The sequence below is a fragment of the Hyperolius riggenbachi genome, chromosome 12, assembly GCF_040937935.1.
Source record: "Hyperolius riggenbachi isolate aHypRig1 chromosome 12, aHypRig1.pri, whole genome shotgun sequence".
Classification (NCBI taxonomy): Eukaryota; Metazoa; Chordata; class Amphibia; order Anura; family Hyperoliidae; genus Hyperolius; species Hyperolius riggenbachi.
The window spans coordinates 116,073,641-116,100,105 of record NC_090657.1 but is presented as its reverse complement, the minus strand read 5'-3'; the positions used below and the strand labels follow the sequence as shown (position 1 = coordinate 116,100,105).

The 26,465-nt window shown below is 44.8% G+C and overlaps 1 protein-coding gene across 1 annotated transcript in view; it reads right to left on the bottom strand.

Annotated features, from left to right (window-relative positions):
* The window catches only part of NUP85 (nucleoporin 85), a 203,380-nt gene that overhangs the window by 29,249 nt on the left and 147,666 nt on the right, over window positions 1-26,465 (bottom strand). Inside the window, exons 14-15 of the mRNA XM_068261938.1 lie at window positions 13,096-13,247; window positions 4,403-4,520 (exon numbers count right to left, since the gene is read on the bottom strand). Coding sequence (XP_068118039.1) covers window positions 4,403-4,520; window positions 13,096-13,247 — 270 coding nt within the window. The remainder of the gene's footprint in view (window positions 1-4,402; window positions 4,521-13,095; window positions 13,248-26,465) is intronic.

Below are 26,465 nucleotides of genomic sequence, written 5' to 3'. Positions count from 1 at the left end.
TCAGTGTCCAATCTCCCTTTTCTGGGGAAAGTTATTGAAAAGGCCATTTCCAACTTGAAGCCATGTTCTCAAGAAACAACATCTAAGCCCCTCTTCAATTTGGCTTCAGAGAACATCACAGCTGTAAAACAGCCCTCACCCAGATCTGTAATGATCTGCACGTGGCAAGAGACAGAGGCCAATGTTTCATCCTGATTTTGCTTGATCTCTCAGCGGCTTTTGACACAGTTGATCTTGAAATCTTGCTTAACAGGCTACAAGAGTATACATTCTATGCTACAGTGGCATAGACGCCTTAGTCCTCCATTGGTTCAACTCCTTCCTGGCTGGCAGAACACAAAGGGCATCCTTGGGGCCCTTCCTTTCCTACCCTGTACCACTAAAACATGGTGTACCCAAGGGTGCGATACGATCCCATTTGCTGTTCACAATACGCATGCTACCACTAAGAAAAATCGTCCAAAACCAAGGCCTGACATATCATTGCTATGCTATTGACACCCATCTATATCTTTAAAACCTGGCATAACAGACCCTATCCCACAAATAAACGTGCTTAGCTGAGCTTCAGGAGTGGATGAATGATAACATGCTAAAACTAAATACTAACAAAACTGAGGTTCTTGTTATCGGAGGTCAGTGCTCTAAAGCAAAGCAGCTCCCGTTTCAACCAGCGCCACTAAGAATAGGGAGCTCAGACCTGAACGACTCAGATTTTGTGCGCAGCCTGGGTGTACTGACTGATGGGGAATCAAGCTTCAGAAATCAAATCTCAGCTGTTGTGAAACATACCTTTTTTTTACCTAAGGAACACTGCAAAAATGAAAGGGAAGACGCCGAGAGCCCAGTATAGTGTAGTATGTACTGTAAATTGGGTATGGAAGGTAAGTATAGGTAGGTTATACTCCCAAACAAGGGTTACCGTCCAGGTAACCACTATGAAGGCAGGTGAGGAGATTAGACCTGTCCCCACTCAGGATTAAGAAGTCGCTCTCTGTAGATCGGGAAAAAAGAAGAATTCCCCTCCACCAGGGTTGGAAACAACTTCAAAAGTAGTACAGAGGCGCCAACAGGGTAAAAATAATATTCTTTCAAATGGATAAAATGAAGTAGGTAGCGGTGGACTTACCCCTCCAAAACAGACACAAAAATTGCTGTTTTAAGCAAAAATCAGTTTATTTACATACTCCAAACAAGGTGCAACGCGTTTCGCGGGTATATCCCACTTCCTCAGGCAATAAATAGGAGCATATCACCAATGCGGTCTGGTACATAGCCTGGCGCAATTTTTGTGTCTGTTTTGGAGGGGTAAGTCCACCGCTACCTACTTCATTTTATCCATTTTAAAGAAATATTGTTTTTACCCTGTTGGCGCCTCTGTACTACTACTGCAAAAATGAAGCACATCATACCTCCAGTGGATCTTCCAATCCTAGTTTATGCCATCACATCACAATTGGACTAATGCAGTGTTCTCTATACAGGTCTTCCAAAGATCTGGACCACCTACAATTAGTACATAATACTTCTACAAGGCTGTTGACAAGCCAACTTGCCATTGCCACATAAAGCCAACTCTTCACTCACTTCACTGGCTACCGACAAAAGGGAAAATTCTGTTTAAGATTGGCTTATTGACATTCAAATCCTTGCACAATCTTGGCCTTGGATACCTAAAGGATCTGTTGTAACTGTACCACATCCCCCACAATCCTAGATCAAAAAGATCCAATAACTTGGTCACCCCCAAGTCCACCTCAAAACCTTTGGAGGCAAAGCAGTTTGTCATGCTGCCCCTACACTTTTAAACTCCATGCCACACCCAATCAGGACATCCCCACCCCTGGAAGCATTTAAGTCCAAACGTTAAAGCCACCCGTTTAGTCTTGCATTTATGAACACCTGACTATAACCTCTGTAACACAGAAAAACCTGCAACCCTGTATCGATCTGAGACATTTTTGCGCTTTGAGTCCTATGGAAAAGCACTTTACAAATGTTATTGTATTAAGATGCATGACTTTACATTTTTCAATATAGAATTTCATCTGTCATTTACTTGCCCATATGGTCATTCTATTCAGATACTTCTGCAATATGTCACTATATTCCTTAGGGCTCTTTCACACCAGAGCCCATTTCCTGCGTTTTGACGGAAAGTCAATACTTTGCGTTAACCAAGGCAAAATGAAAGTCCATTGACTTTCATTTTACCTTTCACATCAGACACTGCATTTTGGTGCATTGCGGTTCAACAGACCTGGGGGCTTTTAATCGTTTGGAGCCAGCGTTTTCCCGTCGGGCAAATTATAACTACTCCTGCTAATCAGCGTCGCACCGTAACATTCCGACGACACAGTGCAGGCCATTCAACGCGTGCAGGAGCTCAGCTCCTGCACGCGTTTCCTGATGTGAAAGGAGCCTTAGTGTTAATCATTTTGTATCATCTGCGAAAATGGCAAAATTACTATTTAGTCTACTGGGTCATTGACAAATTGAGGAGTACTGAACCCAGAACTAATCCCTGTGGGACCTCGCTGCTAACAGTCATCCATTTTGAATATGATCTATCGACAACTCTTTGCTTTCTGTTCATTAGCCTGTTCATTATCCATGCACACAGATTTTTCTCCCTGCCTTGCATCGAGTACATATAATTCTGCCACATGCTTATTTGGCTACAGGGAGGAGCTTAAAGACTAGGTAATCTCTGGGTATATAACAAATATATTCCCCTACTGATTACGTAATTCTACCCTTGGCCATATAATTTAGGGTGGGGCTATTGCCGGGCACCTGAATTAGGGTGATTTTATCACAATTCAGTCTGCGCTGCTATAGCCGTAATTAAAATTACGTCCTATGGTGGCGCTCAAATGCGACGCACCGCGGGTGCTGAAATTACCTGTCTGATACTGTTCCTTACAACATTCTAGCACAGAAGTTGATGATGCAAGCAAAAGGCTTTTGCACAATCCAAGTTTATCACATCTACAGCATTCCTAGCTTATTTTCTGTAATGCAATACCTTTCACAGCACTGTTCAGGATGGCAAAAGGAGGATCATGTTGTGATGGCCCTACTGGTCAAAGCATTGCATTGCATCTCCTAACATCTACCACTACCGGTTTCTGCACGTTCCCTCCTCTCCGTTATGGCCCATACTCACGGGCTACAAATGTTGCCGCAACACGCGGCGCGCGCGTGTTGCGGCGACAGGTTGCCCATGAGTATGGATCGTTGAACGGGCACGCAACCTGAACTGTCGCCAGTCGCTGATGTCGCCAGGCGATTGAAATGTTCAATCGCCTGGCGACAGTCGCCGCCGCAACTCCGCCGCAGCTGTCGTTAGTCCGCATGAGTACGCGGACTAGCGACAGCAACCTCCATTGAGGTATGCAGAGCTTCCGGCGGGGGGAGGAGGAACGTCGGCGACCGCTCCTGTCGAGCCGCTGGTCCCTCTTCCGTGTGTGTACGCGGAGGGACCTGGCGAGGAGCTGTCGCCGGCCTGTCGCCCGCACGCTCACGTGTGCTGGCGACAGGCCACTTTTGCTGCCCGTGAGTATGGGCCATAAGACCCAAATGCTAAGTTTCTGATTAGGACAGTCCCACCTCCCCAGCTAGGTAGTGTGGAGATGCACAAAGTCTGCTTTGTGTTAGGTCAGTTCACAGTACGCTGGAAAAACAGCATATGTGTTAACGGCGCGGTAAGCGTGTCCGCTCAGGATGCAATTGGATGCACTGGCATTGTTCACACTGGCCGCAGCCTTTGCATCGCCACCTATACTCAGGTACGCCCAATGCTTTTCTTGCTGCCTGCGCTGTCTCCGCTTGTCGGCTGCTTGTCCCAGAGACCAGAAAGCATGGGGCTTTGTAAAGAAAAAAAGTGAATCCTACCTAGCAACAGGGAGGATCATCATTGGTCCATATGAACCAATAAGACTTTTCTCTATTGCAGGAGCATTCCTATTGGTTCTTTTGCAAATCAACAGGAAGCCTCACTCTTCCTGGTCTCTGGGATGAGTGGGGGCAGCGGTCCTGAATTTCCATGGGACAAGTTTGTATTTTTTTGTGCGGGGGGGAGCTTAGTGGGTTTGGCTTCCATGGAGTCCAATTCATGTTTGCAGTCCGTTGTTTGATGTGCAGCTGTGTAAAAATGTAGCAGGTCGGCGTTTGCGGTCCACAGATTGCGTTGTGCATTTAAGAATGAATCAACAATTGTCTAAACAAGAAGCTTTGAATCAAGATGATACCATTTACAAGGTACAATACTCTATCACAACAATCGTCTATGACAGTATTTACAGCAAAGAAAAAATGTGAATATATGTACACTGATTTCTGTAGAGACTAGAAATAGCTGTTGTATCACACTAAAATGGTTGGCTTCTACTGTTCTTACCGGTCTGATATCAGAGTTGCAAATGCTGCATCCTTTGCTCGAATACTCCATGACAAAGCTGATCCCAGGCGATTGTTACGTAAAGCTTGCATTGCCATTGTCTTACATATACTGCGTACTACAAACGTAAAAAAAAAAAAAATTGAGCTAATGTCAGTTAAATAATGAAAAATACATTCTTACATCTGCTATTCACCTGGAAAAAGGGGAATTCTAACTGTTTTCACTTCCACTGTAACTTCTACATGATATAAAAATTTTTAAAACAGTTGTGTTACTTCGACTAGATGTAATGAAACAAAAAAAACACACTATCAAACTGTGTTTTTAGTCTTCACACCGCTAATTATAATGAACTACAGATTAAACTGAACAAATGTTTTCTTTAGGCTTGTCTGTGCAGAAAAGCATGTTTTAACTTATTTAGGACTGAAGGCTCTGGCCCCTTTAAGGACCAGTGCCTTTTCTTCATTTTGCATTTCCTGATCACTGTAATTGGCTCTCTCCTAATCTCCCTTTTCAACAAGGAAAAATAAAGTATCAGATTTACTTTTTACAAACTAACACTTTTGGTCTACCATAACGAGGCTTAAACTGTACCTGTAGTGGGGAAAGAAGTGTCAAAGGCAGATATTAATCTCAGTATAAAATAGCCACAAGGACCCTCCGAATCCATGCATTTGTGAACGAGCACAAGATGGCTCGCTCCTGCGCAGTACCACGGAGTCACTGGTGCATGACTTTTCCCGCTGTGCTTGAGCAGCTCTGTGTCCCTGTGCAGTGCAGCCATGCTCATTCACAGGCAGCAGTGCAGCCGCAAACTTTCAGAGGGTTCCTGAGTAGTGACGGCGGTCTGGAGGAAGTCATAGGGAGTCTATGGAGGAGGTTGTGGGAAGCCTCTGGAGTTTCCACCTACCGAGGTAAGCATCTGGCATTGTTTTTCAAACTCAAAAATGTGTATAAGTGTTTCAGCACCATAATTCAAACTGATCTTCCCCAGAGGCGTAAATAATGAACTTACTCCAACCTCCTCATGCTGATTGCTTAAAGAGGAACTCCAGCCTAAACAAACATTCTGTCATTAAGTTACATTAGTTATGTTAATTAGAATAGATAGGTAATATAATCTCTTACCCACCCTGTTTAAAAAGAACAGGCAAATGTTTGTGATTCATGGGGGCTGCCATCTTTGTCATGGGGGCAGCCATCTTTTTGGTTGAAAGGAGGTGACAAGGAGCATAAGACACAGTTCCAACTGCCCTGTGTCCTGATCACCCCTCCCAGCTGCACACACTAGGCTTCAAATGTCAAATTCAAAATGTAAAAAAAAAACATTGCACCAAAACAGCAGAAAGAGAACAACATCAGAAATCCCATCATGCTTTGCACAGCATCAGGGGAAAAAAGCCCGGGCAGTTTTCTTCTGTGCAGCTAAAAATGAGGCTTGTATTAGAGAAACAAAGTTCTGATGCTGTGAAACTGTTACAGAAACACCAAGCCTTTCCAGTGCTGCTGAGTCGATTTTTAGTCCGGAGGTTCACTTTAAAGTTAGAATATGTAAGTAGAGAGAAAAAAAAAAGCTACTCCAGACCTCATACTTTCAACACAACTTTATTGTGGACATCCTTTAATGATAGACATTAAATGCACAAACATTTAAAACATCTCAGGAGTGACAGGGCTCACCCCCACACATATGCACCGCGACTGACATGCATACATCACAAATGACCACAAACGCAACGTATGTGTATATTACATTACCGCAGCAGTTGACGTCTGTATAATGACAATAAGCTGGCTGGTTAAACTTTTACAATCCCTTCAAATTAGTAGTTGGCACAAGACCCGCATATTAGTGAGCCCAGTCGGATAAGTAAACAAAAACTGAATATGCTAGTGCAAAATGCACAAAGTTCACTGCACTTGCCACACTTCTCAGTGTTCTAGCAGTAGCCAAACACTGAAGCAAGCAGCTTGCTAAGCTAACAATTTGTGTATATGTTATGGCAAAAACCAGAAATTGGCCAAAGTGGGAAGTGGCCGGCCATTTCTAGAACTGGCCGATTTGACGTTGGCCAAAGTCCAAAATGCTGGGAATTTCTGACATTGGCCGGCCAGTTTGCAAAATGACCAAAGTCAACTGGCCCAAGTCCAAAATGTAAAAAATCCCACAACATCCCAGGTCCTGTCCAGCACTCAGAAACTTCCTCTCTGCTCTGAAAGATACACAACAGCATAATAACCTTTAAAGAAAAATATTTCTTTGTTACAGCTGATACAAATCCTGCAATTAAATCTGCAGTGTGTCTACATCATGTTTTCTTGGAAGCAGAAGGATTGTTAAAATCCTGTGTTTACAAATTAGCTGCTCTGTTGCGACTGACACAGCTGAGGGATCAAATTACAACTTGTGATTAGTGACAGGAGGAATTGTGATTAGGAGGGGGGATTAGACAGTGTAAACTCTAAATATATACAGGGTGCTTTTCTTTTTTTTCCTTCTACCCTGTGCAAGAGTTCAGAGTCACTTTAAGACAAATAGACAGGAGGCTGCGGGGGAAAGTTGGAAAAGGAAGACGACGGTGGAATCCGCTGCAGCTGACAGCATACAGGCCAGCCCCGGGGTCCCTGCAGCCAGAGAGCAGAGCACTATGCAGCCGGTGCGCCGACGAAATACCAGCAGCAGCGTGCAAGGCAGCCCCGGGTCCATGCAGGAGGGGTGAGGAGGACTACGGGGAGGTCGTCGGCAGCAGCAGGGACACAGCGGGGAGAGCGCGGACTTGTGGCATTGCAGAGAGCTGAGCGGGGACAGCGGGACACTTGCGGCGGTGGGGAGAGCAGCAACGGGGAGAGGTGAGCTTCGGGACTTGGCCGGCCACATTTAGTCACAACGCGTTCTGGCCGGCCAAAGTCCGCAGTTGATGTTCGTTTTGTATACTGGCCGCATGAGGCGGCCACTTCTCGTTCTGACCGGCCAGAACCCGAAGTGGCCAGACTTCGGGTTCTGGCCGTAACATATACACAGAGTCCAACTGTGCAAATCACTATACAGGTGTCCCCTAGTATAGGCTAGGTAGGTACAGGTATCTCCCAGGATAGGCTCCATAAATGCAGGTGTCCCAATGGATATGCTAGATAGGTGCAGTGACCTCTGGGATAGGCTAGGTAGCTGCAGGTGTCCCCCAGGATCGGCTGGTTAAGTGCCCCCCAGGATCGGCTGGTTAGGTGCCCCCCAGGATCGGCTGGTTAGGTGCCCCCCAGTATAGGGCAGATAGGTGCCCCCCAGTATAGGGCAGATAGGTGCCCCCCAGTATAGGGCAGATAGGTGCCCCCCAGTATAGGGCAGATAGGTGCCCCCCAGTATAGGGCAGATAGGTGCCCCCCAGTATAGGGCAGATAGGTGCCCCCCAGTATAGGGCAGATAGGTGCCCCCCAGTATAGGGCAGATAGGTGCCCCCCAGTATAGTATATATGCCGCCGGGAACTTGTGCAGCATCAGGATAAGCCATATACCTGCTGTATCCTGCGTCCAAGTCTCCCAGCGGCCAGTTTATATGTATGCTGGGCAGGGACCCATGAAACGAGTTGCCTATTAACAAAATTTGTTTACTACATATAAAAATTTGTCGTCATTGAGGTAAGCCACCTCAATCTTTTTCTAATTTAGCGGTTTTTAACCTCCTGGGTGGTATGCTCGACACTGTTGAGCAAGAAAAATAAGCTGAAAGTGGTATGTCCGACAGTATGCATGTCATGCCACTCAGGAAGTTTTCTAGTGCACGCTGTGCTCCCAGAATAGTTTAGTTAGTTCGCAGCAATCCAGTATAGGTTAGCTAACTACAGGAAGCCCAGTGTAGAAGCCCCCCCCCCCCCTCACCGATCCCCACCTCTGAGCGCTTTCCCCATCCCCCCCCCCCCACATCTCCTTCTGTATCTTTCCATCCATCCCTCCCTTCATTCCTCTCTCTTTGCATTGATACCAAGTGACCGCCACTGTTACTCACCATGTCTCTTGCCCACACCGATGGGGGGCAGTATAGTGCCCACACTATACTGGGGGGCACCTATGCTCACCATTGGCGTTCGAATCCCTCGTCGTGTATCTCCACATACATTTTTTTATTAAAGTATTACATTATTTTACATTTAAAATTATCTGTTTCCCTCCCACACCAAAAATTACTCAAATACATTTATTTACAAAAAAAAAAAAAAATTACAATTAAAAAAACAACAAATAGTTACCTAAGGGTCTGAACTTTTTAAATATACATGTCAAGAGAGTATCTTATTATATTTTTTTAAATTATAAGCTGTACCTTTATTTCTAAATAAAATATTGGCGCCATAAATTGTGATAGGGACATAATTTAAACAGTGTAATAACCGGGACAAACGGGCAAATAAAATACATGAGTTTTAATCATGGGAGCATGTATTTATTTTAAACTATAATAGCCAAAAACTGAGAAATGATGAATTTTTTACATTTCTTTCTTAATCTTCCTGTTAAAATGGATTTAGAAAAAAAATAATTCTTAGCAAAATGTACTACCCAAAGAAAGCCTAGTTAGTGTCGGAAAAAAACAAGACATAGATCAATTAAATTGTGATAAGTAGCGATAAAGTTATTGGCGAATGAATGGGAGGTGACCGTTGCTCGGATGCATACGATTTTCGACACTGTAGGCTGAAGTGGTTAAACAAAATTAGGCAGGTGCATAAATTTGGGCACCACAAAAATTAAATGAAATCAATATTTAGTAGATCCTCCTTTTGCAGAAATTACAGCCTCTAAAGGCTTCCTGTAGGCTCCAATGTAAGGGCCAGTGCACACCAAAATCCTCTAGCAGATCCGCAAAACGCTAAAGGGTTTTGAAGCAGATTTTCAGAGCGATTCTAGGCATGTTTAGAGAGGTTTTCTAAACATGCCTAGCGTTTTTTGGCGCTTTTTTGTGTAGCAGATTTCATATATTGTTACAGTAAAGCTGTTACTGAACAGCTACTGTAACAAAAACGCTTGGAAAACCGCTCTGATCTAGTGTTTTTCAGAGAGGTTTTCCACTTTCCTATACTTTAACATTGAGGCAGAAACGCCTCAAATCTCAAAAATGCTGCAGCCCCCGAGTTTGCGTTTATGGAAAAAAAAGAACCGCTCTGGTGTGCACCAGCCCATTGAACTACATTAGCCAAGCGGTTTTCTACCCTTAAGCGTTTTTAAAAACGCTCATAAACCGCTCTGGTGTGCACCAGCCCAGAGTCTGGATCCTGGTTGCTGGTATTTTGGACCATTCCTCTTTACGAAACAGCTCTAGTTCATTCAGGTTTGATGGCTTCAGAGTGCGGGCAGCTCTCTAACTCACACCACAGATTTTCGAATATATTCAGGTCTTGGGACTGAGATGGCCATTTCAGAACGTTGTACATGTTCCTCTGCATGAATGCCTTAGTGGATTTTGAGCAGTGTTTAGGGTCATTGTCTTGTTGAAAGATCCAGCCCCAGCACAGCTTCAGTTTTGACACGGATTCCTGGACATTGGTCTCCAGAATCTGCTGATACTGAGTGGAATCCATGCATCCCTCAACTTTGACAAGATTCCCAGTCCCTGCACTGGCCACATAGCCCCACAGCATGATGGAACTACCACCATATTTTACTGTAGGTAGCATGTGTTATGCTTGGAGGAAAAACACAGTATTCCAAGAAAAACGACCTTTGTTATGCCCAAATAACTCAATTTTAGTTTCATCAGTCCACAGCACCTTATTCCAAAAATGAAGCTGGCTTGTCCAAATGTGCTTCAGCATACCTCAAGTGACTCAGCATACCTCAAGCGAGTGTGTGCTGTGGGCGGAGAAAAGGCTTCCTATGCATCACTCTCGCATACATCTCCTTGTGTAAAGTGTGCCGAATGGTTGAATGATGCACAGTGACTCCATCTACAGCAAGATGATGTTGTAGGTCTTTGGTGCTGGTCCGTGGGTTGGCTGACTGTTTACACCATTCGTCGGTTCTGCTTATCCAAGATTTTTCTTGGTCTGCCACTTCAAGCCTTAAAGGGAACCTTAACTGAACGGGGGTTAAAGAGTTTCACTTACCTGGGGCTATAACCAGCCCCCTGCAGCAGTCCTGTGCCCTCGGAGCCGCTCTGGAATCCTCCGGTCCCCCGCTGTCACTTAGTTTCGTTTTTGGCGACTCACCAGTCGGCCGGCCGCCATGCGTATTATTGGACGCATTCCCTACTGTAATTATCGCTGTTGCGGAGCATTCCGCACACGTAGATATGCGGCAACGCGTATTTTTGTACGCGTTGCGCTCCGCAACAGCGCTAATTGCAGTAGGGAATGCATCCAATAATACGCATGGCGGCCAGCCGACTGGTGAGTCGCCAAAAACAAAACTAAGTGACAGCGGGGGACCGAAGGATTCCAAAGCGGCTCCGAGGGCACAGGACTGCTGCAGGGAGCTGGCAATAGCCCCAGGTAAGTGAAACTCTTTACCCCCCGTTCAGTTAAGGTTCCCTTTAACTTGAACTGAGCCTGTGGTCTTCCATTTCCTCAATATGTTCCTAACTGTGGAAACAGACAGCTGAAATCTCTGAGACAGCTTTTTGTATCTTTCCACTAAACCATGATGGTGAGCAATCTTTGTCTTCAGGTCATTTGAGAGTCGTATGCCCCATGTTGCTACTCTTCAGAGAAAATTAAAAGAGACCCCCTTAAATACTCTCTCATAATTGGATTCACCTGTGTATGTAGGTCAGGGGTCACTGAGCTTACCAAGCCAATTTGAGTTCTAATAATTGGTTCGAATGGCTTTGGAATCAATAAAATGACAACAGTGCCCAAATTTATGCACCTGGCCAATTTTATTTAAACAATTATTGCGCACTTTCTGTAAATCAAATAAACTTCATTTCATTTCTCAAATATCACTGTGTCCTATATGATATATTTAACTGACATTTTTTATCGTAATAACGATTTATACAGGAAAATCATGATTAACAAGGTTGCCTAAACTTTCGCATCCCACTGTATATCAGATGAAACATGTGAACCATATTAAACAGTGCAAAAAGTATAAAGATGGAATTGAAAATAAAAAGCAATGATAGTCTGATTGTGCCAGTGTCCTAAGGGTTGTGAGACTAGACATGTCCATTAGGGAATCGGCAAAATCAGAAGTACCCTTTCCAAAAGAAAAAAAAAGAAAGCTTTGGAATTGTGCAAGCTTTGTGCAATAAGCTAAAATTCAGTCATGCTCCAGAAGAGCAGTATATTACTGTGTACTTTGAAAGTCTGCCCAAGTGGACTAAGTTTGGAATCGTTGGTCTTATCAATTTTGGAAAGTCTAATTTCTTCAATTTTGTAGATAAAGTTGACTTTTCTGTCCCAATCTATTAATTTAGGGGGGGGGGGGGGCTGTGCTATCCACTACCTAGGAATAAGAGCTGGCTGCATTGATTAAATTAATTAGAAGGGAATACTAATAAACTTTAATTGACAGGGAGTTCAAGTGTAGAACAGGGGTATGGAAGCTATGGCTCGGGAGCCAGATGTGGCTCTTGATGGCTACAACTGTCTCACAGACAAATCAGTAGGGGTCGATTCACTCAAGCAGCGCAGCTTTGTAACATTTACAAAGTAGTGCATGCTACTGCTGTAGCATGCACTACTAACTTACTCGCGCTACCCCAAAACGAACAGCTGCTCTATTTGTCCCACTCTGGACCCTGTCAGGTCCAGTGACTTTGTAGACAGAGATCCTCGCACTTTGATTGGCCCAGTAGGCTGCCTGTCACTTGACAGACAGCTTATTGGGCCAAAGTGTGGGGATCTCTTCCTACAAAGTGAATCAACCCCCAAGTCAGCTAGCTAATTGTACAAGCCGTTAGTCTGTATTTCTCATGTCCGCCTCTCAGGGAAATTGCTGATATCAAGAGAAGCTGAAGACGTGTCTGACACTTCTGCTGCCTGGCGGATCAACTGTATACACATCACAATACAGGGACATGAGCCCTACTGTCCCAGTTTGAAACATTGTACGGCTCACACGGAATTACATTTTAAAATATGTGGCGTTTATGGCTCTCTCAGCCAAAAAGGTTCCTGACCCCTGGTGTACTTTACAAAAGGGAATGGATAGTTCAGAAATACTTTTCACGTATTAATGGATCTTCCAAAATGATTTGATTCTGGGGTAAGTCCACCAAATGTGGTCAAATGTTCCAATATCATGATGGCACCTCCAGCAAGTGTTAGAGGCAAGTAGGAAAAATGTTATATACGGTAGTATATCCAGAGTTCTGTACCATCTAGTTAATATCATATAGCACATTTACTGCATGAATGTATTCACTGAGCATTTATGGTAGCATTGCTTTTTAATGAATAGACCAGCCACTCTACTAAAAAGTCTCCTGGTGTATGCCTCGACTCACAGAGCCTTCCTAGGTAAGAGATCACAGACATAAAACTAATAAAAGCAAACATGAATCAAATACTGATCTGATCATGTAGAATTTGTGTTCTTTAAAAATGTGCTGATAACCTTTAACCATTTAAATTACATTTAAGCACTTAAAAGTTTGACAAGTTATTGGAATAGTTTGTTTTAAATGTAAAAAATAACATTCAGTAAAGTGAGGTTTTGCACTGCCAAAATTTTTGCATTTGTCCCAACATACCTTGCTCGGTCATTTGCCTCTGCTCACAAATTCTCAATGCTTTAAGTGCTTTCTTTTCAGTAGTCAGAGGGATCCTCTCCATGAGAAGTTCAAGGTAAACTCGGCCCATCTCTGGACAATGATCCAAATAATCAACCCCCAGCTGCCACATGCTGTGAGAAACAAACATTATTTATTGTATTTATAAAGCGGCAACATATTACGCTGTGTTGAACAATAAATACTGTACATACGACACAAAGAATGACAGAGGTAACACTGTTACAACATGGGATAAAGCTATACAAGGCAAACTGGTTACAAGATACATGATCATGCGATTTTGCGCTGGCTAGGTAGGCCATGTAAGAGGTGATCATAGGAAAGGAGCACACAATCATGTAGAATACACTAGGGAAGGGAGGACTCTGCCAAAGGCTTACAATCTAAGGGGAGGAGAGATGGACACACAGGGCCGGATTTGTATTTTTTACCGCCCTAGGCCCACTATCACCAGCTGCCCCATGACATCGGCAGGGTTAGGATAATGTTATTGGATGGGGAGGTTAGGGATACTGATAGATCAGTATATCAGGTCAGGGTTAGGAATTTGCAAAAAAAAAAAAAAAAAGGTGGTTAGGTCATTAGGTCATTTGTCAGGTGAGGCTAGGCATATAGTGCTGCAGCAGATGTCAGTGCTATACTGAATCTGAGAGAGCCTAAGCGCTTTGAGTCCTATGGGAGAAAAGCGCTATAGAAATGTTATTGTGTTGTAATGTATACGAATACATAATAATAATAATAATATGATAGGACTTTAGACTATGGCTATGGTAGGATTAGATTGTGAGTCCTCTGAGGACAGTCAGTGACATGACTATGTACTCTGTAAAGTGCTGTAGATGTCAGTGCTATATAAATACATACTAATAATATGGTAGGACATTAGACTGACTGTGGTAGGGATTAGATTGTAAGCTCCTCTGGAGACAGTCAGTGACATTACTATGTACTCTGTGCAGGCAGCGCTGCAGAATATGTCACTACTAAATAAATACATAATAAAGGACATGCTATGACTATGGCAAGATTGGATTGTGATCTCCTCTGAGTACAGTCAGTGGCATGCCTATGTACTCTGTAAAGTGCTGCAGGAGATGTCAGTGCTATATAAATACATAATAATAATATGGTAGGATATTAGACTGACTGTGGTAGGGATTCGATTGTGAGCTCCTCTGAGGACAGTCAGTGACATGACTATGTACTCTGTACAGTGCTGCAGGAGATGTCAGTGGTATATAAATACATAATAATAATATGGTAGGATATTAGACTGACTGTAGTAGGGATTAGATTGTTATCTCCTCTGAGGACAGTCAGTGACATGACTGTGTACTCTAATGTGCTGCAGAAGAGGTCAGTGCTATATGAATACATAATAATTTAGTAGGTAAATAAGTAGATGACTTATACTGTATAATACTTATACTTATACTGTGACTATGGTAGGATTGTGAGCTCCTCTGAGGATAATCATTGACATGACCATTTACTCTGTAATGTGGTATGGAGGACATGAGCACTATATTATACTTAGAGCTGGTTCACACGGGCAGCGGCGGTGCCATTGTTTATACAATCCCATACTCCGCAACCGTCCCGTTTTCGTCGGGATGGTCACGGTTTGGAAGGCTTGATCCCCCCTCCCGCTATAGCCTGCCTGAGTCCCGAGCTGAGAAGTCAGGATGGAGAGCTGCTGAGTGATTATTACGGAGAAGAACAGAGCAGTCACCGCGGGACTTGCTTCCTATACAGAGTAATTACGTCACTTACAAAGCCCCGCGGTGACTGCTCTGATCTACAGACGACCTCACCTCGCTGCCTCAACTTCTGACACTTGCAGCTACTTCCCTCGCTGTCCACTGCCCGGGCTGACACATAAGCAGCTGTGTCTTCTGACCTTTTCTCCTCATCTACACTCTGCACAATCACTGGAGGAGGGGAGGGACACTGGCTGCAGGCACCCTGCTATGAGGTAAGGCAAGGGGAGACGCTGGGCACACAGACAGGCTCAGCACTCACAGCAGTGTTATCCATCCTTATTCCACCCACACCAAAAACAAATGCTGCAGTAATATATACTCTTCTGTGAACATTACTCCATTACAGCAAACAGAGTCCTCACTGTCAGAGAGCCAGCACCCACCTAGCGCTTGCTATACACCAGCAGACTTTCTCCCAACATGTCCAAAAGATTGATCCCTCTCTGATCGACATCTGATCAGAGAGGGATCTATGACTGCCACTCACGGCACATTTTTTTTTTTTTTTTTTTTATGGATTGTAGCATGGAAGCATTAAAAATCAATAGCAACGCCGCTCCCCAAGGCGTCCCCCTTGCTAATGCTGCTCTCCCCGGGGCCCCTGCAGAGTATTCGCACAGTGCAGTGCTCCGACACTCACCTGTCCAGCCGGGGCTCCTTCCTGCGTGCCTCTGTAATCTCCCGATGCCTGTACTGTGTGACCCAGAGGTGCTACGCAAGTTTAAAGAACCAGAGATTAAAAAATAACATTTATACATACCTTGGGCTTCCTCCAGCCCCATAAGCCTGGATCGCTCCCACGCCGCCTTTCTCCACTGCCTCTGTCCACAGGTACCGGGTCCCGTAATTTCCACCAGTCGAGCCAGTCGATGGAAGAGCAGTGCGCTCCCTCCGTAATGCGCAGGCACATGTGTACAAAGCTGAAGAGAGCCCCTGTACTTGCGGAAGACTGGACGCATCCGGCGGAAGTGACAGGACCCGGTACCGGCGATATAGGCAGCGGAGGACGGCGGTGTGGGAGCGATCCAAGCTTATGGGGCTGGAGGAAGCCTCAGGTATGTATAACATCTTTTTTACATTTTCAACATACGTTCGTCTCTGGTTCCCTTTAAACATGCTGCTCGGTCACAGAGTATGGGTCTTACATGCTGCTGGGTCACAGAGAGCAGGCACTGTATGGATGACAGAAGCACACAGGAAGGAGCGCACCGGCCAGACAGATGTGTGTCGGATTGGTGCACTGTGCTAATACTCTGCAATCATCAAGGAGAGCAGTATTGGCAGGGGGGGGACACCTGCAGGGCCCTTTACTAGCTCTAGGTCCCTCCGGTACATACCACTGTGTCCATCCTGTCCAATCCAAAATGACAATATATTTAGGCCAGAATTGCATCATAATTACGATTGGGCTCGAATTACGATTGAATCTGCTGAGCAATAGTGCATGTGGACCGAGGTGCTAGGCTGTAAATTCAGCTTTATATGGGCAGACCTGGTCATTTTGATGTCATTTGTTTAAGCCAATCTGGTGACAGGAATCTAGGAAGTTTTAAAATTAGTTTTTGAGGTAAACCTTTAAACCTACCACTAGTTATAAACAGAGGTGGGCCACTATACCCCAGGGAACTGTATAGGGGAAGAAGGTGGGTGCACGCGGCAGGTAAAATTGGGGTGTGGCTAAAGGTGCGGCAGGGGCGGGTTTAAGTGTCCCTCTTTCCTGGCTTCAAATGTTGGGAGGTATGCAAACCCCACGTTTGGAACCAGATTTTTCCCATCATCTGCCCGGCTGTTCTGTGGTCCCAAAGCAGGGGTTTTGCATTATATGACAGTAGTGGGATGCTTTTGGAGATGTAAAGGGCAGAAGCAGTGAGAGTGACAGGAGATGGGAGAGGACATCAGGAAGGGTGTTGAGGTGGCATGAAATACAGCATTCTGGGAGTAAGGTAGGAAGCACTGCAGATTATGACCAGGCTAGCAGGATTCTGTCTACAACGAGCAGAAAGATCATTTCTGCTGTTAGAGTCACACAGGCTTCAGTCATTGAAGGATCATCACAGTGTGACTTTGCTCTCATTACTTCCTGTGTTCTCTCCTCTTCACACACAAAGCCAGGCAGCTCTGTTCTGTTATCTCATTGATGATAGATAAGGCTGCAGTGATTGCTGGGCTTGCCCCACACAAGCACGCAGCAGCCTCACTTTCTAGAAGTCACGGGCTTGGAAGAAGGGGGGGAGAGACAGAGAGCTCCCAGCTGGGCACTCACTCCGTAGTCTGTAGGGGCTGAGTGACTGTGTATAGTATTTATTGTATTTATAAAGCGCCAACATATTACGCAGCGCTGGACATTAGTTTAGGTTACAGACAATATTTAGGGGAGACATATAGCAAAATGACAATACATGAATACAAGTAAGACCACAGAAAGAATACCAGGTAATGCTTAGTCACTGGAGGGGAGCATGAAGATTAGGCAAGTTAAGTTCACTCAGATGCATAGCATGGGTTCACAGTAATGGAGGTGCATGATCAGGTAGGACACAAAAGGAGGAGGACCTTGCCCAAAGGCTTACAATCTAGAGGGAGAGGTAAGGACACGAAAGGTAGGGGACCAGAGTTCAGATGTGGGTTTAGAGCACTTGTGAGGGGTAGTAGGCCAGAGTGAAAAGGTGAGTTTTGAGAGCTTTGTTGAAGATGTTGAAGGAGGGGGCTGCCCTAATGGGTGGAGGTAGGGAGTTCATTAGTGTTGGAGCAGCTCTTGAGAAGTCCTGGAGGTGTGCATGGGACTGGGTGATGCGGGGGGCGGTTAGGCGAAGTTCATTGGAAGAGCGGAGTGAGCAGCTTGGTGTGTACCTCTGAGTAAGATCGGAAATATAGGTTGGACAGTTTTTGTGGACAGATTTGTAGGTCAGAGACAGTATCTTGAATCTGATTCTGGACTGGATAGGAAGCCAGTGGAGGGATTCTAAGAGGGGATCTGCCGTGGTGGAGCGAAGGGAGCAGTGCATAATTCTGGCTGCCGCATTCATGATGGACTGCAGTGGGGCTGTTCGGGTCATAGGGAGACCAGACAGCAGGGCATTGCAGTAGTCAAGGCGGGAAATTATGAGGGCATGGATGAGGAGTTTGGTAGTGGCAGAGGTCAGGAAAGGGCGAATCTTACAGATGCTCATACTAGATCTCATACTATATAGCTCATACTATATCTCCCCTCAACCCCCACCCTACCTTCCTGTCTCTAAATGTTCTACCCCTCTCTGCCTCTCTCTATCTTTCATTTCCTTAAATATCTCCCTCTCCAAAAGCATCCCATCAATGTTTCTCTTTTAAAGTGGACCTGAACTCTTACACAGGACAAAAGGAAAACATAGAAAAATGCACCCTGTATGTATTTAGAGAGCTTAGCCTGTCTAATTTCACATCATCTGTGTCTAATCACAACTTGTAATTTGATCCCCCCCTGTACCACGTGATTGCCACCGCAGATAAGGCATATAAGCTCATTTGAAAACCAGAGGATGTTAGCAATAGGTCTTCTTCCATCAAAGCAGGAAGTAGAAACAGTGCAGCTTTATTGCAGGATTTGTATCAGTAGCAACAAATATTTTTTTTTCTTTAAAGCCAATAGGTACCAATTTAAAAAAAAAAAAAAAAAAAAGTCAGACACTCACCCAGTACAGTGAGTTAGCAGCAATATATTTCCTGAGAGACACACTTCACTATGAGACACTCGCTATGCACGTTATTTCCCCTCCCTGCAGCCCCCGCATAGTTACCAGTTGCCTCGTTTGAATCTCCCGGCTTGGCTATGTGGATAGCACAGCGCTCAGCCCCTCCTCCCCTCAGTATCATCAGAGTGGAGAGGAAGGGAGGGGCGCTCTTGCGTGTATGCAGGAGAGACTGGAGAAAAGCATGGCTGGAGCAGACAGCTGATTGCCTAACAACGGCTGATCTGCTGCCGGTATGTGACAGCCACCCCAGCTCTCTTACTATTTTTCATCCGCCCTAGGTACGGGCCTATTTGGCCTGTGCGGAAATCTGGCCATGTAGGACTGTGGAATAAATATTCAGCAGTTATTGTGTGGTAGGGGGTGGGTAGGCCATGTTAAAGAGGTGGTTTTGAGAGCTTGCTTGATTGTGACAAAGAAGGGAGCAAGTCTGATGGGCAGTGGCGGCTCTTGAGAAATGCTGCAGGAGCACAAGGGAGTGGGAAATGCATGGGGAATTAGGCTAAGGTCATTGGGGGACCGGAGGGGACAGGCTGGTTTATACCTGTGGCACATGCCTTGAGAAAGGGGGACCCTGTGTGGCCCCCAAAACAATTGTCGGATAATATGTGGATTACTGCACATGTGTGCTGCAATATAAATCGAGACTGGTGTGCTGATGTACCTTACAGTTATAGTACAATGTATGTGGATAATATACATTTGTACTATAACTGTAAGGTACATCAGCACACCAGTCTTGATTATATTGCAGCGCACATTTATTGTGCAGTAATCCACATATTATCCGACAATTGTTTGGACATATGTAGGTATTTTTTGTGGGTTTTGTTTCTTGTTTTCACATTGTACCCTAGTAATAAATTACAAGCCCTCATTTGCAAAAATAACAGTAATATACCCTCATGGCATACATATTAAAAAGGTAAGTCCCAAAGGTAATAAATATTCAGTTTTTAATTCTGTCACTTTGTTTCATCCTGCATGCTTTTTATCTTGGTACTGAATATATGAAAAAAAATATTGCTTTTAATTCATTTTGGCATAAAAGATAATTCACAAGACATAGGCCTCAACCCAACCCTCCCCCCCCCCCCCTAAAATCTATTCTACAACTTGTCACGGTTGACAAGGATACCCCATATATGACATCCAATAACTATCTGAGCATCTAGCATGCAATGAACGACAAAGTGTCCATGTGGCTTTGGACAGGCCAATTTTTTTCATTCAGTATTTTAGTGTCATACTTTGTTTGGCATAGCCCCTGAATAGTATGAAAAAATGCCACAAATATCACCATTATGGAAACATAACAACCAGGCCTATTCAAAAGTGAGTGTATTGTAAGCTACCGGCACCTCTCGCTCTAGTGACCGGCTTTGAACTGCGCGTCATCAGTTCAAGCCGGTCACTAGAGCGAGAAGTGCCGGGAAGACTGATGTCTGCAGTCATCGCGAGCGCATTGCGGAGGTTAGCTACCGCTACTTATTCCCACACCTGGGGGGGGCAGATACACAGGGGGGAGGCAGAGGAGGCTAGCGGGGGGCAGCGCAATGATCTAGGATCAGCGCGGGAGCCTGCCAAAGGTAAGTTGCCGCCGCTATTGACACTCCATCCGGGGGGGCCAGGAGACTCAGGCAGGCGAGAGGGAGGGAGGAAGGCAGGCACGGGGAAGGCAGGGGGGCACACGAGGACACATGGGGGCAAAAAAGGAAACCCAGAAGGACATATGGGGGCACAGGAGGACATATGGGGGGCACAGGAGCACACATGAGGGGGCACATGAGGACACACAGGACACATGGAGGGCACAGGAGGACATATAGGGGCACAGGAGCACACATGGGAGGCACAGAAGGACACATGGGGGCACAGGAAGACACATGAGGACACACAGAAGGGCACATGGGGATATGGGGGGCAAAGGAGCACACATGAGGACACACAGAAGGACATGTACAAGACGCTCCTGGAATATGGACGCACCAGGTTTAGTATTTTTTCCCCCTGGTTTTTGCCCTCTAAACCTGGGTGTGTCTTATATTTCGGAGCGTCTTGTACGGCGCGAAATACGATATATTTTTTTTGACAGGGGTTCAAGCTATAAGACACATCAAAATGCATTCTACAACTCGTTATGATTAAAATGAGGTGACATATAGGTCTTTCGATAACAAACTGGATGCATAGCACTCCATTATTCTCAAGGTGCGCCTTTGGTTGTTTGCACTAATTGTTACAGCGTCATTCTTTGTTTGCATAGCCCTAGAAGAGTCAGGGCATCAGAAAAATGCCACAAATGTCACCATTGTGGAAAGCTAAGAACCAGGGCTATTCAAAAGTGGGTATTTTGTAAGCTACTGACTCATGTACTTTTGATGAAAGTTTCCAAAGTTTGATCATCATTTTGAAAATGACATTCGTTTTCATGATGGATTGAGTTTGTCAATACCTATTTTTATGTGACAGTGGCCCAAGCTATAAGAGATCGAAATTTATTCTACAACTCATTATGATTAAAATGAGATCACAGATAAGTCATTTGATAAACTGGATGTGCAGCAATCCATTATTCTCAAGGTGCGCCTATGGCTTTTTTGCAGTTCTTTTAGATAGGGACTGATTAGTGTTAGGAGTACTTTGTTCTCTGGTTGAACTCGATGGACGTATGTCTTTTTTTTAACCCAAATAACTATGGAGTTATGTAACTATGAGTAGGTGGTGGGTGGTTAGGAGTAACTGAGGGGTGGTTAGAAGTAATTGAGGGGTGGTTAGGGTAAGGCATAGTTAGTGGAGGGTTCTGATGAGAGTTAAGGTATGGTGGGTGATAGCAGAATATCGATTAAATTAACGATATTCTACTATACTGGACATTGGAACATCAGTAAAATTACCGATATTATATTACCGTTATTTCATGCCCATTACATTATTGCGCTTTTTTTTTTTTTTTTTTTTTTTTAAACACCAATTTTTCCTCACTGCGTGATTATAGATACGCCCCGTTTATGCTTAACACTAGCTTTCCCCTATCTATGCTTAACCCCAGCCATGCCACACAGACTCCTAATAGGGCTGCTCAAATCCGATCCTGGAGACATCCGGACAGTTGCTATCCGGATATCTCCCAGTAAACCTGTGCGGGGTGGGCAGGGGGGTTCAATCTTACCTGTCTGACGTCTTCTGTCCATCCCTCAGCGCCTCCCACGATGCACTCCACGCGCGTCTCGTGATTACAAACACTTCCTCCTTCAACTCGGAAGGAGGAAGTGTTTGTAATCACGTGACTGCCGCTTGGACTGCATCCCGGATCGGATTTAAGCAGCCCTAACTCCTAACACTAATAGTCCCCAATTTATAACAAACGTGCGCGTTGCCATTGAAAAGCAATACATGCGATTTTGTATTGCCCGAAATTGCACGTACATTTCAACTGAGCCTTACTTAGTAACCTAACACACAGTTACTTGTTTTGATGAATGAGAACCGTTACTGGCTGTAACAGTCATCATTCAAGTATAAGATATGATGGATCGGGGTACTGCGGACATTTGTGAACACTTATTTTTAAATTTTACTTTTTTATTTTTTATCAATGATCCCCATTACTAGTAGTAATAGTGATCATTGAGGGACTGGAGGACACCAATTGGTAGATGATCCCACTGCAGACACAGGGGGTCAAGGAATCACATGATCCATTTGAACAACGCTGCTGGCCTCCTCGGTCAGGTGCACGATCATTACTACAGGAAGTAACGGTAATGTACTTCTGCATTTAGTAACAGAGAATGTTCGCTGTTACTTTAACAATCATTCTCACTAGCAGGCACGGAATGGCTCAGGGGACATCAGTCCCCTTCGGCCAATGTCCCCCCCTCCCCGCTTCTAGGTCTACAGGGACCTGGCATCCGGCTCAGTGCAGGGAACATGAGTCTCGCATCCCTGCGGCTACAGCAGCCAAAGCCACGGACGTGAAACTCACATCCCTGCGGCAGAAGCAGTTCAATTTACTCCTTTAGTATTAATAGATTAAGGGTTACATACCTTGACCTCCTTCCCTTATGTTTGATTAAGCTCAAACACCTTCCTCCTACCGACTTTTTTACTAGTATTTACATTTTACGTCAGGTCCAACTTATTCCAATATTTCCAAATACTTCTGAAATTTAGCCATATCACCATTATGCTCAAAGAACATAAGTATAGTTCAGCTGAAACAAGGTTTACATTTAATGTATATTGGGGAAAGCTGATCTTGCAGCTATGAAAACAATTACACATACCCCATTATGTCAAGGCACTTTACCTAAAGGGAACCTGTACTGAGTAAAATTATTTTAAAATAAACACACGAGGTAACTTCAAATGAACATTAAATAGTTACCTTGCCATCAGTTCCTCTCAGAAGCTCACCACACCATTGTCAGAAGCTCACCATTTTCTTCTGACAATGATCCCTTCCAGTTCTGACAACATTTTGTCAGAACTGAAATATATCAGTTGCTGTCAGTTATATATCAGTTGCTGTCAGTTATAGCTGAGTGGACAACTGATGAGCCCGGTAATGTCCATTTTCCCTATGACCCCATACTTGAAAGAAGACACCCCAAGGTATTCCGTTAGGAGTATGGTGAGTTCATAGAAGATTTTATTTATTGTTAGTTAGCGGAAATTGATTTTTATTTATTTTTCTTCACAAAGTTTCATTTTCCAGTAACTTGTGACAAGAAATAAAATCTATGAACTCACCATACACCTAAAGGAATACCTTGTGGTGTCTTCTTTCTAAAAGGGGGTCAATTGATTTTTTTTTTCCAGTGTCATTTTCCACTAACTTGTGACAAAATATTAAATCTTCTATGAACTCATCATACACCTAACGGAATACCTTGGGGTGTCTTCTTTCTAAAATGGGGTCACTTGTGGGGTTCTTATACTGCCCTGGCATTTTAGGGGCCCAAAACCGTGAAGAGTGGTCTGGAAACTAAATGCCTCAAAATGACTGTTCAGGGGTATAAGCATCTCCAAATTTTGATGACAGGTGGTCTATGAGGGGTCGAATTTTGTGGAACCGGTCATAACCAGGGTGGCCTCTTAGTTGACAGGTTGAGGTGTGCTGTGGGCGATCAGGGGGCGGGGGGGGGGGGGGGTCAGGATCAGTGTGTGTATTTGTGTGTTTTTTTACTAGAAGGGCTGCCTCCTGCCCTGGTGGTCCCTCAATCACTGGGACCACCAGGGCAGGAGGCAGCCTGTATAATACACTTTGTTAGCTTAACAACCCGCCGGTGCTGCCAATTGGCCGGCGAGTTGACTCCGTGGGTGGGCGGAGCCTAATGCCGGCGGATTTCTTAGCCAAATTGCTCCTCTGATAGAATTTACAAAAACTGCAATTTCAGCTGTACCTCTAAGGCACTCTACTAGAGCATTACTGATGAAGGCTAGGAAAGGACTCAAGAACCTGTTCTGCTGGAGTACCCACCGCCAATAGTTCTTGAATTTCATCCACCCAGGAAATAAGATTTCTGGACACACAAATGGGAGACAATTTCCTTTTTGTTTAGACCCAACATTTCATCTAAGACCTCTTGGCCAAAACCTCAACCTTTTTATCGAATGGGTCTTTTAGGCTACTTGCACACCAAGACGTTGCGTTAGGTGCTACGTTAAGGTCGCATAACGTGCACCTAACGCAAGGCCTGGTGCTCTTCGATGTGGACGTCAGAGTGAGCCGCGTTGTGCAGCTCACTCTGGCGTCCGTAATGCGTACTCTTGGACGCATGCGGCATCACGTGGTCCCACCAGCCAATCACCGCACAGAGCGGCCGCACCAGGAAGTAAACACTGCACGTCACAACGTGCAGTGAATATTAATTAGCCATGTGCCTGGCCGCTCTCCGCCCCTCCCCAACATGACTGAGCATGTGCAAACAGTCTAACGCTAGAGTATGCTGCACTTTCGGAAGAACGTGCAGCGTTACATGTAACGCAACGTGGGCAGTGTGAACAGCCCACTTGTGTTACATTGCTGTGCGTTGGGGGAGCGTTAAAGGCTGCACTAACGTGCGCCTGTAACGTCCCTGTGTGTAAGCAGCCTTAAGGCACCAGTATCCTCAAAGGAGAGGTCTGCATCTTTGGAGTATTAAGAAAGTGCCGCATCCAACTTTGGGCACTTATCCCACCTCTGAATCTCGGCCTCATTAAAAGGAAATCTGCGTTTGAAGGATTTAGGAACTAAAAACCTTTTTCTGGATTTTCCCACTGGTCAATAATACAGTGGAGGAAATAATTATTTGACCCCTCACTGATTTTGTAAGTTTGTCCAATGACAAAGAAATGAAAAGTCTCAGAACAGTATCATTTCAATGGTAGGTTTATTTTAACAGTGGCAGATAGCACATCAAAAGGAAAATCGAAAAAATAACCTTAAATAAAAGATAGCAACTGATTTGCATTTCATTGAGTGAAATAAGTTTTTGAACCCTCTAACAATAAAAGACTTAATACTTAGTGGAAAAACCCTTGTTTGCAAGCACAGAGGTCAAATGTTTCTTGTAATTGATGACCAAGTTTGCACACATTTTAGGAGGAATGTTGGTCCACTCCTCTTTGCAGATCATCTCTAAATCCCTAAGGTTTCGAGGCTGTCTCTGTGCAACTCTGAACTTGAGCTCCCTCCATAGGTTTTCTATTGGATTAAGGTCCGGAGACTGACTAGGCCACTCCATGACCTTAATGTGCTTCTTCTTGAGCCACTCCTTTGTTGCCTTTGATGTATGTTTTGGGTCATTGTCGTGCTGGAACACCCATCCACGACCCATTTTCAGTTTCCTGGCAGAGGGAAGGAGGTTGTCGTTCAGGATTTCACGGTACATGGCTCCGTCCATTTTCCCATTAATGCGATTAAGTTGTCCTGTGCCCTTAGCAGAAAACCACCCCCAAAGCAAAATGTTTCCACCCCCATGCTTGACGGTGGGGACGGTGTTTTGGGGGTCATAGCGAGTTGAGTTAATGCCAAAGAGCTCTATTTTGGTCTCATCAGACCACAGCACCTTCTCCCAGTCACTCACAGAATCATTCAGGTGTTCTTTGGCAAACTTCAGACGGGCCTGCACATGTGCCTTCTTGAGCAGGGGGACCTTGCGAGCCCTGCAGGATATTAATCCATTGCGGGGTAATGTGTTTCCAATGGTTTTCTTGGTGACTGTGGTCCCTGCTAATTTGAGGTCATTCACTAACTCCTCCCGTGTAGTTCTAGGATGCTTTTTCACCTTTCTCAGAACCATTGACACCCCATGAGGTGAGATCTTGCTTGGAGCCCCAGAGCGAGGTCGATTGATGGTCATTTTGTGCTCCTTCCATTTTCGACCAATCGCACCAACAGTTGTCACCTTCTCTCCCAGCTTCTTGCTAATGGTTTTGTAGCCCATTCCAGCCTTGTGCAGGTCTACAATTTTGTCTGACATCCTTGGACAGCTCTTTGGTCTTTCCCATGTTGGAGAGTTTGGAGTCTGCTTGATTGATTGATTCTGTGGACAGGTGTCTTTTATACAGGTGACTAGTTAAGACAGGTGTCCTTAATGAGGGTGACTAATTGAGTAGAAGTGTCTAACCACTCTGTGGGAGCCAGAACTCTTAATGGTTGGTAGGGGTTCAAAAACTTATTTCACTCAATGAAATGCAAATCAGTTGCTATCTTTTATTTAAAGAGACTCTGTAACATTAAAAAGATCCCCTGGGGGGTACTCACCTCGGGTGGGGGAAGCCTCCGGATCCTAATGAGGCTTCCCACGCCGTCCTCTGTCCCACGGGGGTCTCTCCGCAGCCCTCCGAACAG